The sequence below is a fragment of the Eufriesea mexicana genome, unplaced genomic scaffold (genome assembly GCF_001483705.2).
Source record: "Eufriesea mexicana isolate 0111107269 unplaced genomic scaffold, ASM148370v2 scaffold7050, whole genome shotgun sequence".
Taxonomy (NCBI): domain Eukaryota; kingdom Metazoa; phylum Arthropoda; class Insecta; order Hymenoptera; family Apidae; genus Eufriesea; species Eufriesea mexicana.
In genome coordinates, this window is record NW_016914879.1 from 1 (window position 1) to 11931 (window position 11931).

The 11931-nt window shown below is 39.3% G+C and overlaps 3 protein-coding genes across 3 annotated transcripts in view; 2 read left to right on the forward strand and 1 right to left on the reverse strand.

Annotated features, from left to right (window-relative positions):
- Positions 1–386: 386 nt before the first annotated feature.
- Positions 387–1211, forward strand: LOC108552539 (uncharacterized; the record flags this gene model as incomplete). Its single annotated transcript, XM_017907149.1, has 4 exons — positions 387–486; positions 612–713; positions 893–1051; positions 1155–1211. Coding segments are annotated over 4 exons (418 nt in total), but the record flags the coding sequence as incomplete, so codon positions are not given.
- Positions 1212–3455: 2244 nt separating this feature from the next.
- Positions 3456–10922, forward strand: LOC108552540 (uncharacterized). Its single transcript, XM_017907150.1, has 13 exons — positions 3456–3746; positions 3819–4225; positions 4555–4654; positions 4764–4865; positions 5046–5204; positions 5296–5348; positions 7405–7824; positions 7884–7983; positions 8059–8160; positions 9868–10250; positions 10473–10596; positions 10730–10801; positions 10866–10922. Exons 1-13 carry the CDS (start codon positions 3456–3458, stop codon positions 10920–10922), a joined length of 2370 nt encoding a protein of 789 aa, XP_017762639.1.
- Positions 10923–11175: 253 nt separating this feature from the next.
- LOC108552541 (probable cytochrome P450 12a5, mitochondrial) overlaps positions 11176–11931 on the reverse strand; it is a 4511-nt gene continuing 3755 nt past the window's right edge. Inside the window, 4 exon segments of the mRNA XM_017907151.1 lie at positions 11176–11286; positions 11345–11545; positions 11617–11695; positions 11778–11927. Coding sequence (XP_017762640.1) covers positions 11176–11286; positions 11345–11545; positions 11617–11695; positions 11778–11927 — 541 coding nt within the window.

Sequence of the window (11931 nt, forward strand, 5' to 3'; positions counted from 1 at the left end):
AGAGTTATCTTATCCCGTTAAGTTACAAACACGTGACTTCTTTTGTGAAAGAGATTCTTCAGATGTCTGATTGAGTTTCATAAAATTTTGTCTATGTATTTATTAACTATGTGTATGAAGTAAGAGATGCCGTGTGATGAGAATATATACTAAAGTGTTAAAAGCCGGTTTTGATGATATTTTGGAAAATTACAAATTAGCCGAATGCAACAAAAACCTAATTTTCTTTGTTTTTCTCTTTATCTGTTTATTCCGTTTATCTCTTACCTGAAGAAACAAAGATCCTGCTACTCTACAAATATGCAATGCTTCGTCGAAATTAGCAATTAACATTTCAGTATTCTCCTATGAGAGATTGAAATAAATTGAGATTATGTCGCGATTAGATATGTGGACGATACTAGAGCCGCTCTTAGGGCATTATTATTCAAAGCGAACATTACAATGGGTTGTGCTGTGATATGCGGAACTATTCCTTTGATTTACGTGAGTCTGTTCTGCTCGTCAGTTTTTCTTTCTGCACCAATAGTGACATAGCGTTGTAGAAAAGTAGTGATTGGATTCTTGACGCGTGTTGTGGAATTTTAAATGAAAATTTCTATAACATCCAGATGCAATCCGTGGGCGTTGTCTGTCAGTATCTTCCTGTGGTGGTGTCAGGCTGTGCCCAACTGTTCATCTTCTCCTGGCCAGCAGACGATTTAAGAGAAAGCGTAAGCCAGCCAATAGTCACGTTGATTCGATAGATCATCATTTCAGCTGGCATGCACTGACACCCCATCTTTTTTCTCCGCAATTAAACGATGCTCTTTTGATCACTTTCATCTCATATTTCCACAGACATTTAATTGAACCTTTTAATTGGATAACGTGCATACTTGTTCTTTCTTAGAGTGTACGTTTCGCAAAGTCGCTAAATGATGTCCAATGGTTAGGGAAACCGCGTAAACTGAAGAGCGCCGTTATAGTTATGATGCAGAGGAGTCAGAAAACGCTTCTAATGACAATGAGCGGTTTCCTACCACCACTTTCTTTGGAATATTTCGCAAGCGTAAGCAGCTACAATTTCTTTTACAAAATACAGTCCAGAACTGACTTTCTTCATCGATCGTAATCATTCACCGATATAACCATTGCATACAATGTTTTTATAGTTTCTGAGAACAGTATCATCCTACTTCATGGCAACGAAAACTATGATTGAGTCTTAATGATCGCAGCATGTATCACCGGAATACGTATGTAACCGAAATTTGCAATAAATGTATATATTGAAGAACTCAATCAACATTGCGACGGTTTCACGTAGACTTTAAGTAATTATATTATCCTCGTATTGCAGTAGCAATATTTAATCATTCGTGAATTCCTAGCTTCCCTATATAACGGATGATTAAGGTGAAACCCAAAATTTATAATCAATCTCCGATAGCTAGTTAGGTGCAGAATAAACCATGGCGCACGGCATACGTATCCACCATCGGTAGAAAAATAAATTCGTTGAATGTTTTATAAATATTTTCGGATATTACGAATTGATATGGAATATTTTTACATTAATTGCCGAAGAAAGTAGGAAAGTGGTCTTTCCTAAAGGCGATCTTCGTCGAATGTGGCCTATTATAGTAGTCGAAAATCTTCGTCCAGCAATGGCTAATGGGTATAACGTATCTTCTGTCATGGCTGTTGACTCCGAAATTTCTCTGTATTTGCAGCAAACAGTCAGAGTCGAGCAATCAGAAATCCAAGGATTCGCGAATAAATCCAAATATTGATTTAAGACCTGCACGGAGAAACAGAAATCCAAAGGCAATCATTATTTTCCGTGTAATATCAGACGTTACAAGTATATATTTATATAGGGATATGGTTTAATTGGCAAATATACGGAACAAAGGATGTTGTTAATTCCAATATATTTTATTTACGAGCTAAAGGGACTTAAGAGTAAAGATACAAGCTAAAAGATTAAACTAATTACACAATCCACACTCGCACGTCAACTCTACGAACTATCAGCGACTCGACTTTCCTCCAAACCTCGTGCACAACTTTCACTAACAGGACTGTCCTAGCACAGCCATTACATCCTCATTTTAATCTTCCACTCTGCCTTCTTTCATACTCAAGCTTTGTTCCTGGTTCACGCATTTCCAGTAGCCTCGCTCTCCAGGAGGGGCGCCTTTCGTTCTTCATTTGCCTTCCACACAGTCATAAATATTCCGTTCAACCGATCCTTGCACGCGGTCACTCGTTCTTCCACGAGCACTTCACATGACACTCTAAGCGTTCAATCTGAGCCCTAGGTTGCTGTCTATTGCCCGTCGCCAGGTAGATAGAACCAAGGGTTCTTTTTCACTAACCCTGCCACTTACAATTCCTACATTTATTTTATATAGTATTGTACGAAAAAAAGCACAATTAAGTATTATACATGTGTAATCTTGAGGTGGATTTTCATAGCGGTTATAGACCACATACTTCACCTAAAATACGATTTTATTAATAAATTATCATCTTCGTGCAACAGCAGTTGGTCATATTCCAGTGTTCTTAATATATCAATATGCTTGACGCCATTCATTTGTCTCCTCCTTGTCGTTCATGCACAAGTAAAATTACGAATCAACTTTATTCGAATCCCGTGAAGAATTAGGAAATACACTTTAAACTCCTATCGTTCCACAAATCGAGTCACAATCGAGCTCATACCTGCGATTAATTATTCGAATTAACGAGACTGTAATCTTAAGTTTCGCTAAATTTACTACTGAACATGAACATCCCGCGATTTCCATAATTTATTTGTTAAAATTGCACGGTGCTAGCGACTTTTGGGAACTCGCTTCAAACACCAAAAGAATGCAGAATTAAGAGTCGTCCAGATGGTCGAACTACAGTGTGGATAAATATACAGAATCACTGTGTTACTTGTAACCGATAAATTGAATCGCAACAAAGATTTCAATATTGCTTGCTGCATTACCGCGAAGATTTCCGTGTATAACACCGAGAAGTGAATCGAGCGACTGAATTAAAAGAAATCACCGATACTGCGAATAGGAAATAACAAATAATAAGCTTTTATTTTTAACGTTTACACGGTAAAGACACGGCCAGGCGAAATAACTGAATATGAAAGATAAATGGGCGGTATTACCATAAAAACAACTCTTCTCTATAATTTCCGCTACTATCCCACAATTAACGAAACACTGAGCTATTTAAGAAGTGAAGAAAATGCTACAAAACTGTAGAAAGTCGTTCATTCGGGGCATAATTGCTTCGATTCCCGCGACGCATTACGCATAAACCATAATGCCATTAATGTGAATGATTAATGAGAATAAAGTATCGATTTACATCGGCTTATTTTCCGAGAACTCCTTCCGTGAAAAAGAAGTTGACTTCACTCTGTGCTCCACAGGCTTTGAAGAACGGTTAGTGGAATAACCATGATCGTCCTGAACATTCGCCAAGCACTTTACATAGTGGAACTGGCCGGCACGTTTACCTGTACTTGGCCCATAGATCCGAAGAGCAGCAAGAAGGAGATAGCATTTCACAATTTCAGATGGGTGTTCACAATGTTAAACGTGATTCTGTTAATGATATTTCTGGTCCTCGCAATTTTCCACGTTCCAGACAACATAGCTGTGTTAATGCAAACAACCTCAGAGATCAGCGCTCTGCTCGAGGTGTTCTTCGATTTGATACTTTGCAGGATGAACTCCTGTCGACTGCAGGTCATGACAAATTCAAAGTACAAAGATAACCGGTTGTGAGAGCATGGTAAGAAGATTTTCTGATTAATCAAGGTTCTGATAGCCAAGCTGAAAGTGTTTCTGGACGAAGCAAGTGAACACGAGCGTACCGTAATACAAGGATACATAGATCGGTACAAAGTATTTTTCTCGGTGACCGGGATGGGCTACATGTTCGCTGCAGCCTCTTTTTGTTCTGCACCTTTCTTTACCGGCCAAAAGCTACCAGCTGATGGATGGATTCCGTTTTCTATCGAATCACACGGAATATTTTGTACAATTTATGTCGTGGAAGCCTATTGCGTTTTACAAACGGGATTCAGCATTTTTGTGGACTTCATGATAGCCATTCTCTTCAGTTTCTCTGCAGCCAAATTAGACATATTGGGGATGAAATTACGGCACGTGAAAAGCTACGACATGCTGGTAAGCTGTATCAAGGAATATCAAGAAATAATACGGTAAGAGAAATTTCAATTCACGTTGAAACCTAAACTCGTCTATGTTTGAATTCATTTTTTGATAACGGAATTACGTACCACGCTTCGACTGTCTTTATAGACATAAAGTTTGTATACTGTTCCTCATTGACGTTGTCACTGACAGATATTATTGAAGAAGGACATAAATAGATACAATATTCGTTACTTTAGGAAAGAGTCAAACACAGATCAACTATTGTTTCTTAATTTGAGCAGCACTCTTTATATATTGAATTTTTTGTTCTTACACCATTGAATAAAAGCAGAGCGTCACACGATTGAAATAAATTAAGCTATTTCACGGTTAGATACGTGGAGGATATTAAAGTGACTGTTGAGTTTTTATTAATCAAAACGAACGCAACGATGGCCTGCGCTGTGGTATGCGGAGCTATGCCCCTGATTTATGTAAGTTCAGCCTACTCGACAGGGCTTTTCTTCCTGCACCAATAGCGACGTAGCATAGTAAACAACTAGGCAGGAAATATTAAATGGAAATTTCTATGATAACGTTCAGAATCAGTCTTTGTCCGTAATCAGTCAGTTCCTTCCAATGGTGTTGTCAGGCTGCTTACACCTGTTCGTCATCTCCTGGCCAGCAGACGATTTGAGGGAAAGTGTAAGTCAGTCAATAGCAACTTAGATTCGATAGAACATCAACTTATCTGGCGTGCACGGCTTCGCTGTGTTCATTCTCGGAAATTAAACGAAGCTTCTTGCTTCATTTTCATCCCACATTTTTATTAACCTACAAAGGTTCATTTTAATCATATAACGAGCCTAATTTTTCTCCTCACAGAGTATTCGTTTCGCAAAATCGATCAGTGATATCCACTGGCTAGGCGAACCACGTAAAACGAAGAGCACCGTGGTGATTATGATGATAAGAAGTCAGAAGGCCTTTCTCGTTACAATGGGTGGTGTGCTACCGCCTCTATCATTGGAATATTATGCAAGAGTAAGCTGTCAGAATTTCAAAATTACAAAATAAAGTTTATCGCGAACTACGTAAATGATCAATTTAACCATTGTGTACTATGGTTAAATAGTTTTTATCTACATTATCATCCTACTTCATGGGGATGAGGACCATGATTGAAAAGTAATTCTCCTGGCTTGATACATGAATATGTACATTCTCGACTTTAATAAATTAATCGTCCTTCAATAAAATGTTGCGCAATTCGTTTTCGTTTTCTTGTTACACTTCTTTGAATTGAAATATATGAAGGAAAATATCTTTTCGAATCGCAGTTGTAGGTAACAAATACTTTATCATTTATATTTACCCTTCATGTTGCTTCGTACTGTATCATGCCGAGAAATAATTTTCTCAGTATTCATTTTCTTGTTCGTTGATTTATAAAGGGAAGAACGTATCATGGAAGAAGCAATTATGGTTGCATCTATTTCATGCACTCATAGAACATGCCATATTCTCACGTAAAAGTAAATTAATTGTGTAGTCCCTTCTATTGTATACTTCACATTCCACCCTTCGTGAAGTTCTGGTTTCCTGACAAAAGTTAATAAACACCTGTATCCTAAATGCTGTAAAGTATATTAACATCATATTAACTGATGCGAAACTGGAATCCCCTTACTTGCCATTCCCTTGGCGCATAACCTGTTGCTCAATACACTGTGCTGCATAAACCGTTGAAAGGATTAATTTGATATTTGAGGTACAATCTGCAGAAACATTTTCTGACATATCACTTTAAAATAGAAAATTTCTGCAGTCACTTCTGGAAAAAAAAATAAAAGAATTGGAAAGAATACTTCTGGAAAATTTTGCGAGTTTATATACATTTTGTTAAAGTGCCTATGTTCTATAGTGCATCCTAACCACGGTCTTTGTCATAAGTAGCCACTTGTATTCGTCGTAAATTTACCCCGTACACGCAAGGTCACCATTTCCAGTAAAACGCCAGACACTTAAGAGTTTTACATCCATTCGCCAGTGATTAGTCAGTTTAACGCATCTTCAGTCATGGCTTCTAACACACAAATCACTCTTCATATGTACGACTGAATGGAACCGTGGGTTTCAGACCTGCATAGAAAAGCACAGTTGCGATGGTAATCGATAATAAACAGTGTTTTTATTTGTATTCTATTTGACACTTATAATCAATATCATCACGCAAATATAAATTTATTTGACCGTCGAATTCATTTTATAAATCACAGATATATCTAGGCCCGAATAAAGATCATTTTTGGAAAATTATTCTAGAAACTGCGACAGCGAATCTCTACCGGATTACTAGTTCCACGGTAAGTGTCAACCAATAGCTATCTTTCCATCGATGATACTATGGTATTGTACGTTTCCACATCTGAGACATTATTGAACATGAATTTACCTGTGTACCTTATCTTCATTGCGCACGGAATTATCGTTCAAATGATTTATCCTCAGTGATTACCCATGATATTCACGGCTATTAAACTTACATGGAAAAAGATTTCTCAGAAAAGGTAGTCGGTGATTTGTAGTCGTTTCAATATGTAACACAATCCACAGCCGCAATTTCATGCAAGAAATTAATTATGCGCTCGGGCGGGGAGCGGAAACTCGCAGTTCGTTATTACTGCCACAACGGACGTAATACTTCTTTCTCCCACGCTAACAGAATCGTCGAAAGGTTGTTTGCGTACACAACCGAACCTCCGTGCTATTATAGTCGAGAATTACGTATATAAAAAATAAATGTCTTAGATATTTTATGAGTCTATCCGAAATGGTATTATCCTCGAAGGTAATACACCGCGAACACTTGCTTTTACTGTATAATCGGTTCTAACATCCGGTAGCTATGTTCCCAAAAGCAACGCCGAAAAACGTGGTCGCCTTCGTATACATAGCGGTTAAGCTATCCTTCTGTTGGCCGCTTTCATCGAGAACCAGCAAATCTCAAGTGTTACGCTTCAAAATCTTGCGATCCGTGTTGTTGATCAACGCGATGTTACTCCTCGTACCATCGATATACGGAATATACGCACACCGTGAGGACTTGATAGAGTTTACGAAAACAGTCTGTCTTTCTCTGGCCATTCTTCATGTGCTCGCGCTATCTATCTTCTGGTTCACACGGTACCATGAATTTCAGGTAAGAGCTGCCCTTGTTCGCAAGAGAAGTTGATTGTTCTAGCAACTTGTTGCAGAAATTAATCGAGGCGATGAAGTTTTACTGCAAGGGAGCCAACTCGTACGAGAAATACATCTTCCAACGATACGTGGACAAGTGCGGCATGCTGTATGGCGCGTCCGCGGTTTGGTTCTACTTATGCGCCATTAGCGTTACCATGGGGACTTTCTTTACATCCCAGACTTTCCCAACAGGTGCAGAGTATCCGTTTCGCGTTGATTACGAGCCCTTGAGGGCTATCATCTTCGTGCAGCAAACTTTAGTAGGTTTTCAGTGCTCTGCGTTACTGTGTACCAATATTGTTTCCGCTTTGCTCTTGCTCTTCGCCGCTTCGCGCTTCGAAATTTTGATGAACGACCTGCGGGTAGTCGAGAATTTTGATTCGTTGATAAAATGTATCAGGAAGTATTACGTCGTGAGAAGGTATGGAATGATGTTTTGGCAAAAAAGAATAACACGAGACGTGGAAGGTGCTGTTTCAGATACGCAAAGGAAGTGGCGAACCTGATACGATTCACGGCTCTGATCTCGTTGTGCATTTGTGGCTTCGAAAGTGTGTTCAGTTGTATGATTATGATCAAGGTGAGTAATTTCATTAATCCCGCGAGATAATTTGATGACAGGTTTAATAGGATTTCAATCTGTTTGAACGGGTAGCCAGTACCGTTCACCGTGAAGTTTCAATACTTTTCTGTGACTGCAACCACGCTATTGGGGGTGTTCCTGTTCGCTTGGCCAGCTGACAACTTGATGAGTGTAGTAAGTTTCAGGTTTCAGTTCTCTAGCTTCGAACTATGGGTTGTAAAGAAACGCGTAATTACTGCCAGAGCGAAAACGCGATGAAAGCGGTATACGAATCGAAATGGTACGAGCAACCCGTGAACATGCAGAAAAATGTGTTGCTCGCGATTATCCCACAGTCCCCGGTGATCTTGAGGATCAACTGTATCATCCCAGCTTTCTCCTTGAATTATTATTGCTCGGTATGCTAATAGCTTACACCGTGTTTCGTTCCTTTTACCATTCGTCATAAGTGTAACTCTTTATTTCGTATCTCAGTTCATCACGAGCACGTTTTCCTTATTCACGGCTTTACGTATAGTTATGGAGGGTTAAGTGCTTGGATCAGCCATGTTTAATGTAATTAAATTATTCAAGTTATACGAATTCTGCGTCTTCTACAACAAGTTTAAGTAGTAATAAAATGGTATATAGTAAAGTAGATATACCATGGTCTGTGTTATTTGTCTTCCTGTTCGATTGTTGAACCTTTCCTCGAGAGAGGAAGGAGAAAGACGTGACGACTGTACGACACGGTGGTTAATTAGTCGAACGATTAGACGCGATGCAAGAAATTTTACGAGCCGGACTAGAACTCAATAAGCAAAGTTAAACGATGTGTCTGGCCTAGAAATCTGACGCGAGAGAAATTATCTGCGGCGAAATTCGCCCTTTGGTCGTATATTTCTCTAGAAGAAACTAACAGGGATTTTTCGATTAAACTTTACCCTTAAGTGTCACGAAATCGGGGCATTGTGCCGATAAAATCGAGGTGAACGTGGAACGCCGGGTATTGCAAGGGGACTGTAATTACCGATAGCAAATATAGTTTTGAATATTGCAAAAATTACTTCACTGTAAATTTCCGAAAATTCGAGTTCCGTACGATGGTTCATTTTTCGTCGGGAATACGTGCGTTTTTCATTCCACATTATATCCAAATAATTCAAATTGCCATTATCGAAAATTTGCAGTCGTTGTTTAAATGATATAAAGTTGAATACAAAAATCGATAGCTTTAATGAAGTGTTGCGTGTAATAACTTATTTATACATTTATGCATAATTGCGGAATGGCTGTAGACGATGTGGTTTACTCGCTGACATAACTGATGTCACTGACGATGGTCCTCGATTAGGGTCGATTTGTCCGTGTGGGAGCATCGTGCTTTCCATAGCCAATAGTTCGGAAGCTCTCGACGCTATTTCAACGAGGTCTGGTACGAACTACCGATGCCACCTTTGCAAGTAAGAAATCAGTTCGCGAGTGATAAAGCTAATGAACGCAGAAAAATGAATGCACGCAATTTGAGCCAATCTAGAGGTTTGTTGAGATGCTTGAGGATAGGCTGCGGATTTTTCGCCAACTGGACTCTTCGCGTAAAAGTAGCTAAATGGAAATTCGCCCTTTACAAAATTCTGTACTGCGTACATTTCGCAAATGAATTATTGGGCGTGTTAGCAATAACGAACGGGCTTTATTGTTGCGAATTTACCACGATGGACTTTGTAAAATCGTTCGCCGATATGACGTTCATCCTGGAAACGTTGTTCAACCTGATCTATTAACAATTACGCGGGTCTGAATTTCAGGTTAATATTTGCAGTGTGATATTGTTTAACTCTATAAGCGTGCGTATGAATTTCTGATATTAAATTATATACCTTTCAAATCTGTCGTTCGCAGCGTTTGATACTCGAGATGCAGCTTTTCTTCGAGACGTACAGTTGTTTGAACCAACTTAAACCCGTGTACTGCATCCTGACAGTTACTTTCGTCATTGGCAGCCTGAATTTTGTACTCACGCCATTACTTGTAGAAAAGTATTCAACTCCACTGAACACCGTGTACTTCAACATACCGACAGATAAATATCGGGGTCGACGTATGATTTCCGTATTTAATATATTTCATGTTGTGACCGCTGCTTCGGTGATGTTCCTCGATCTACTCGTAATCTCCATAATATGGCACGCTGCTTACGAATTCGCTCTCTTGGGAAGCAAGCTGAAGAACCTGAATGAAAAGCAGGCGAAGATGTGGATCACGCAACATCAAGATCTGATCAGGTGTGTTTTTAATCGTCTAACTTGAATCTGCAAAATTTCTTGTGTTTTTATTTTCTCTCGAACAGCTACGTCCGAAAAGTTAACCGTATCTTGGCTCCAATTAATCGTAATTGGCTGTTAAATCGACAATTACAGTGACAGTGTACATGATGGTCTGTGGCCTCGCAATCATACATGTGAGCAAATCTGTTAATTTCTACCCATTGCTGAGTATTCCTTTAGTAACACGCCTTACTTCCTCCAGAACGTATCGTTCATCGAGCTGTCTCGGTTTATTCTAGTTATTGTATTATCCATTCTATGGTTCCTCGCCTGCAGTTGGGCAGCTGATAAAATGACAGTAATGGTAAGTTATAGCCGTAGAAAATTCGGGGCAATGGTTTCACGAGCTTTTTAAACAACGTGCATACGACGTTTATGGCACCCCGTGGACGGAAGCTATGCCAAACGTTCGCAAAGATATTTCGATAATTATTCAGAGGTGCCAGAAACCTATTACCATTTGCATGACTGGATTTCAAAGTGCTTGGTCTTTAAAATTCTGCGAACAAGTAAGTTGGATCTCTTTCGTACGAGAATAATTTTCTGAAGTCTTCCTTTCGTCTCGACTTTCAGCTACTTTACACGACTTTTACTTTTTTCTCGGCATTGAAAGAAGCGTTGCGAGCATAAATAGCCCGAAATCGACGAGAAATCAAACGAAGATTTCATAATTTCTAACAATGTTTTATTCCCTTTTCCGCTATGCAATGAATATTCAATAAAATTGAGTGACAAATTACAACTGCTGTTACTTACTCTAACTTAATTCTTGCCGCATTCAACGCGTATTCAACTTAGTAACAAGAAATGAAATATATACTCCTACCTACACCATTTGCTACATTAATCGGTGCTTATTTTCTCTGTCGTATTACCGAACGAATTAATTTCTATTCACGAAACGGAAACGAAGAGGCTTATTGGGTACGTTCACCATCATGAATGTGCTCTTGATGTCAGCGTAATCGTATTCGATTCTGAATTGTCGTATGAGCTGGAAATAATAACGAGCGTAGAACGTTGTACGATTAATAATTAAACCCGATCCTTACCTTCGCTGTCAGTAGCATCATCTTCGTTTCAGCCATGTGTTTCCCTAGACAGGACCTCGCGCCATAGCCGAAAGGTAGGTAGCTGAAGTCTATATTTTCTTTCGCGCAATTAGACAACCACCTTTCTGGACGAAACTTCATCGGGTCCTCAAAGTTCTCCTCGCGTTGAGAAGTAATTTGATTTGCCATTATAACAAACGTCTGTGGAAAATTTATCTTTTAACCGAACAATAATGCGATCTCTTTTCGTTTCATCTGCGCGTCAGACTCACCCCTTTAGGTATCGTGTATCCGTGAAGACATATGGTTTTCGGTAGCAGTCTGGTGATGTACGGGACAGCAGGGTGTAACCTTTGATTCGAATAAATCGCTTTACCTTACCGCGATCACTTCTATCCGTGTATCTACGTCGCTATTACAGAGAAATGTTTACCTCAGAGTCTCCTGAAGGCAAGCTTTCAAGAAGGGCATGTTTCTCAAAGCTTTCTCGGTGAACGGAGAATCGTTATTCGGTAAAACAGAAGTGATTTCATCGTACAGTCTCCTCTGCGTCCGCGGATTCTTTGCCAAGTAGTATAACAGGAATG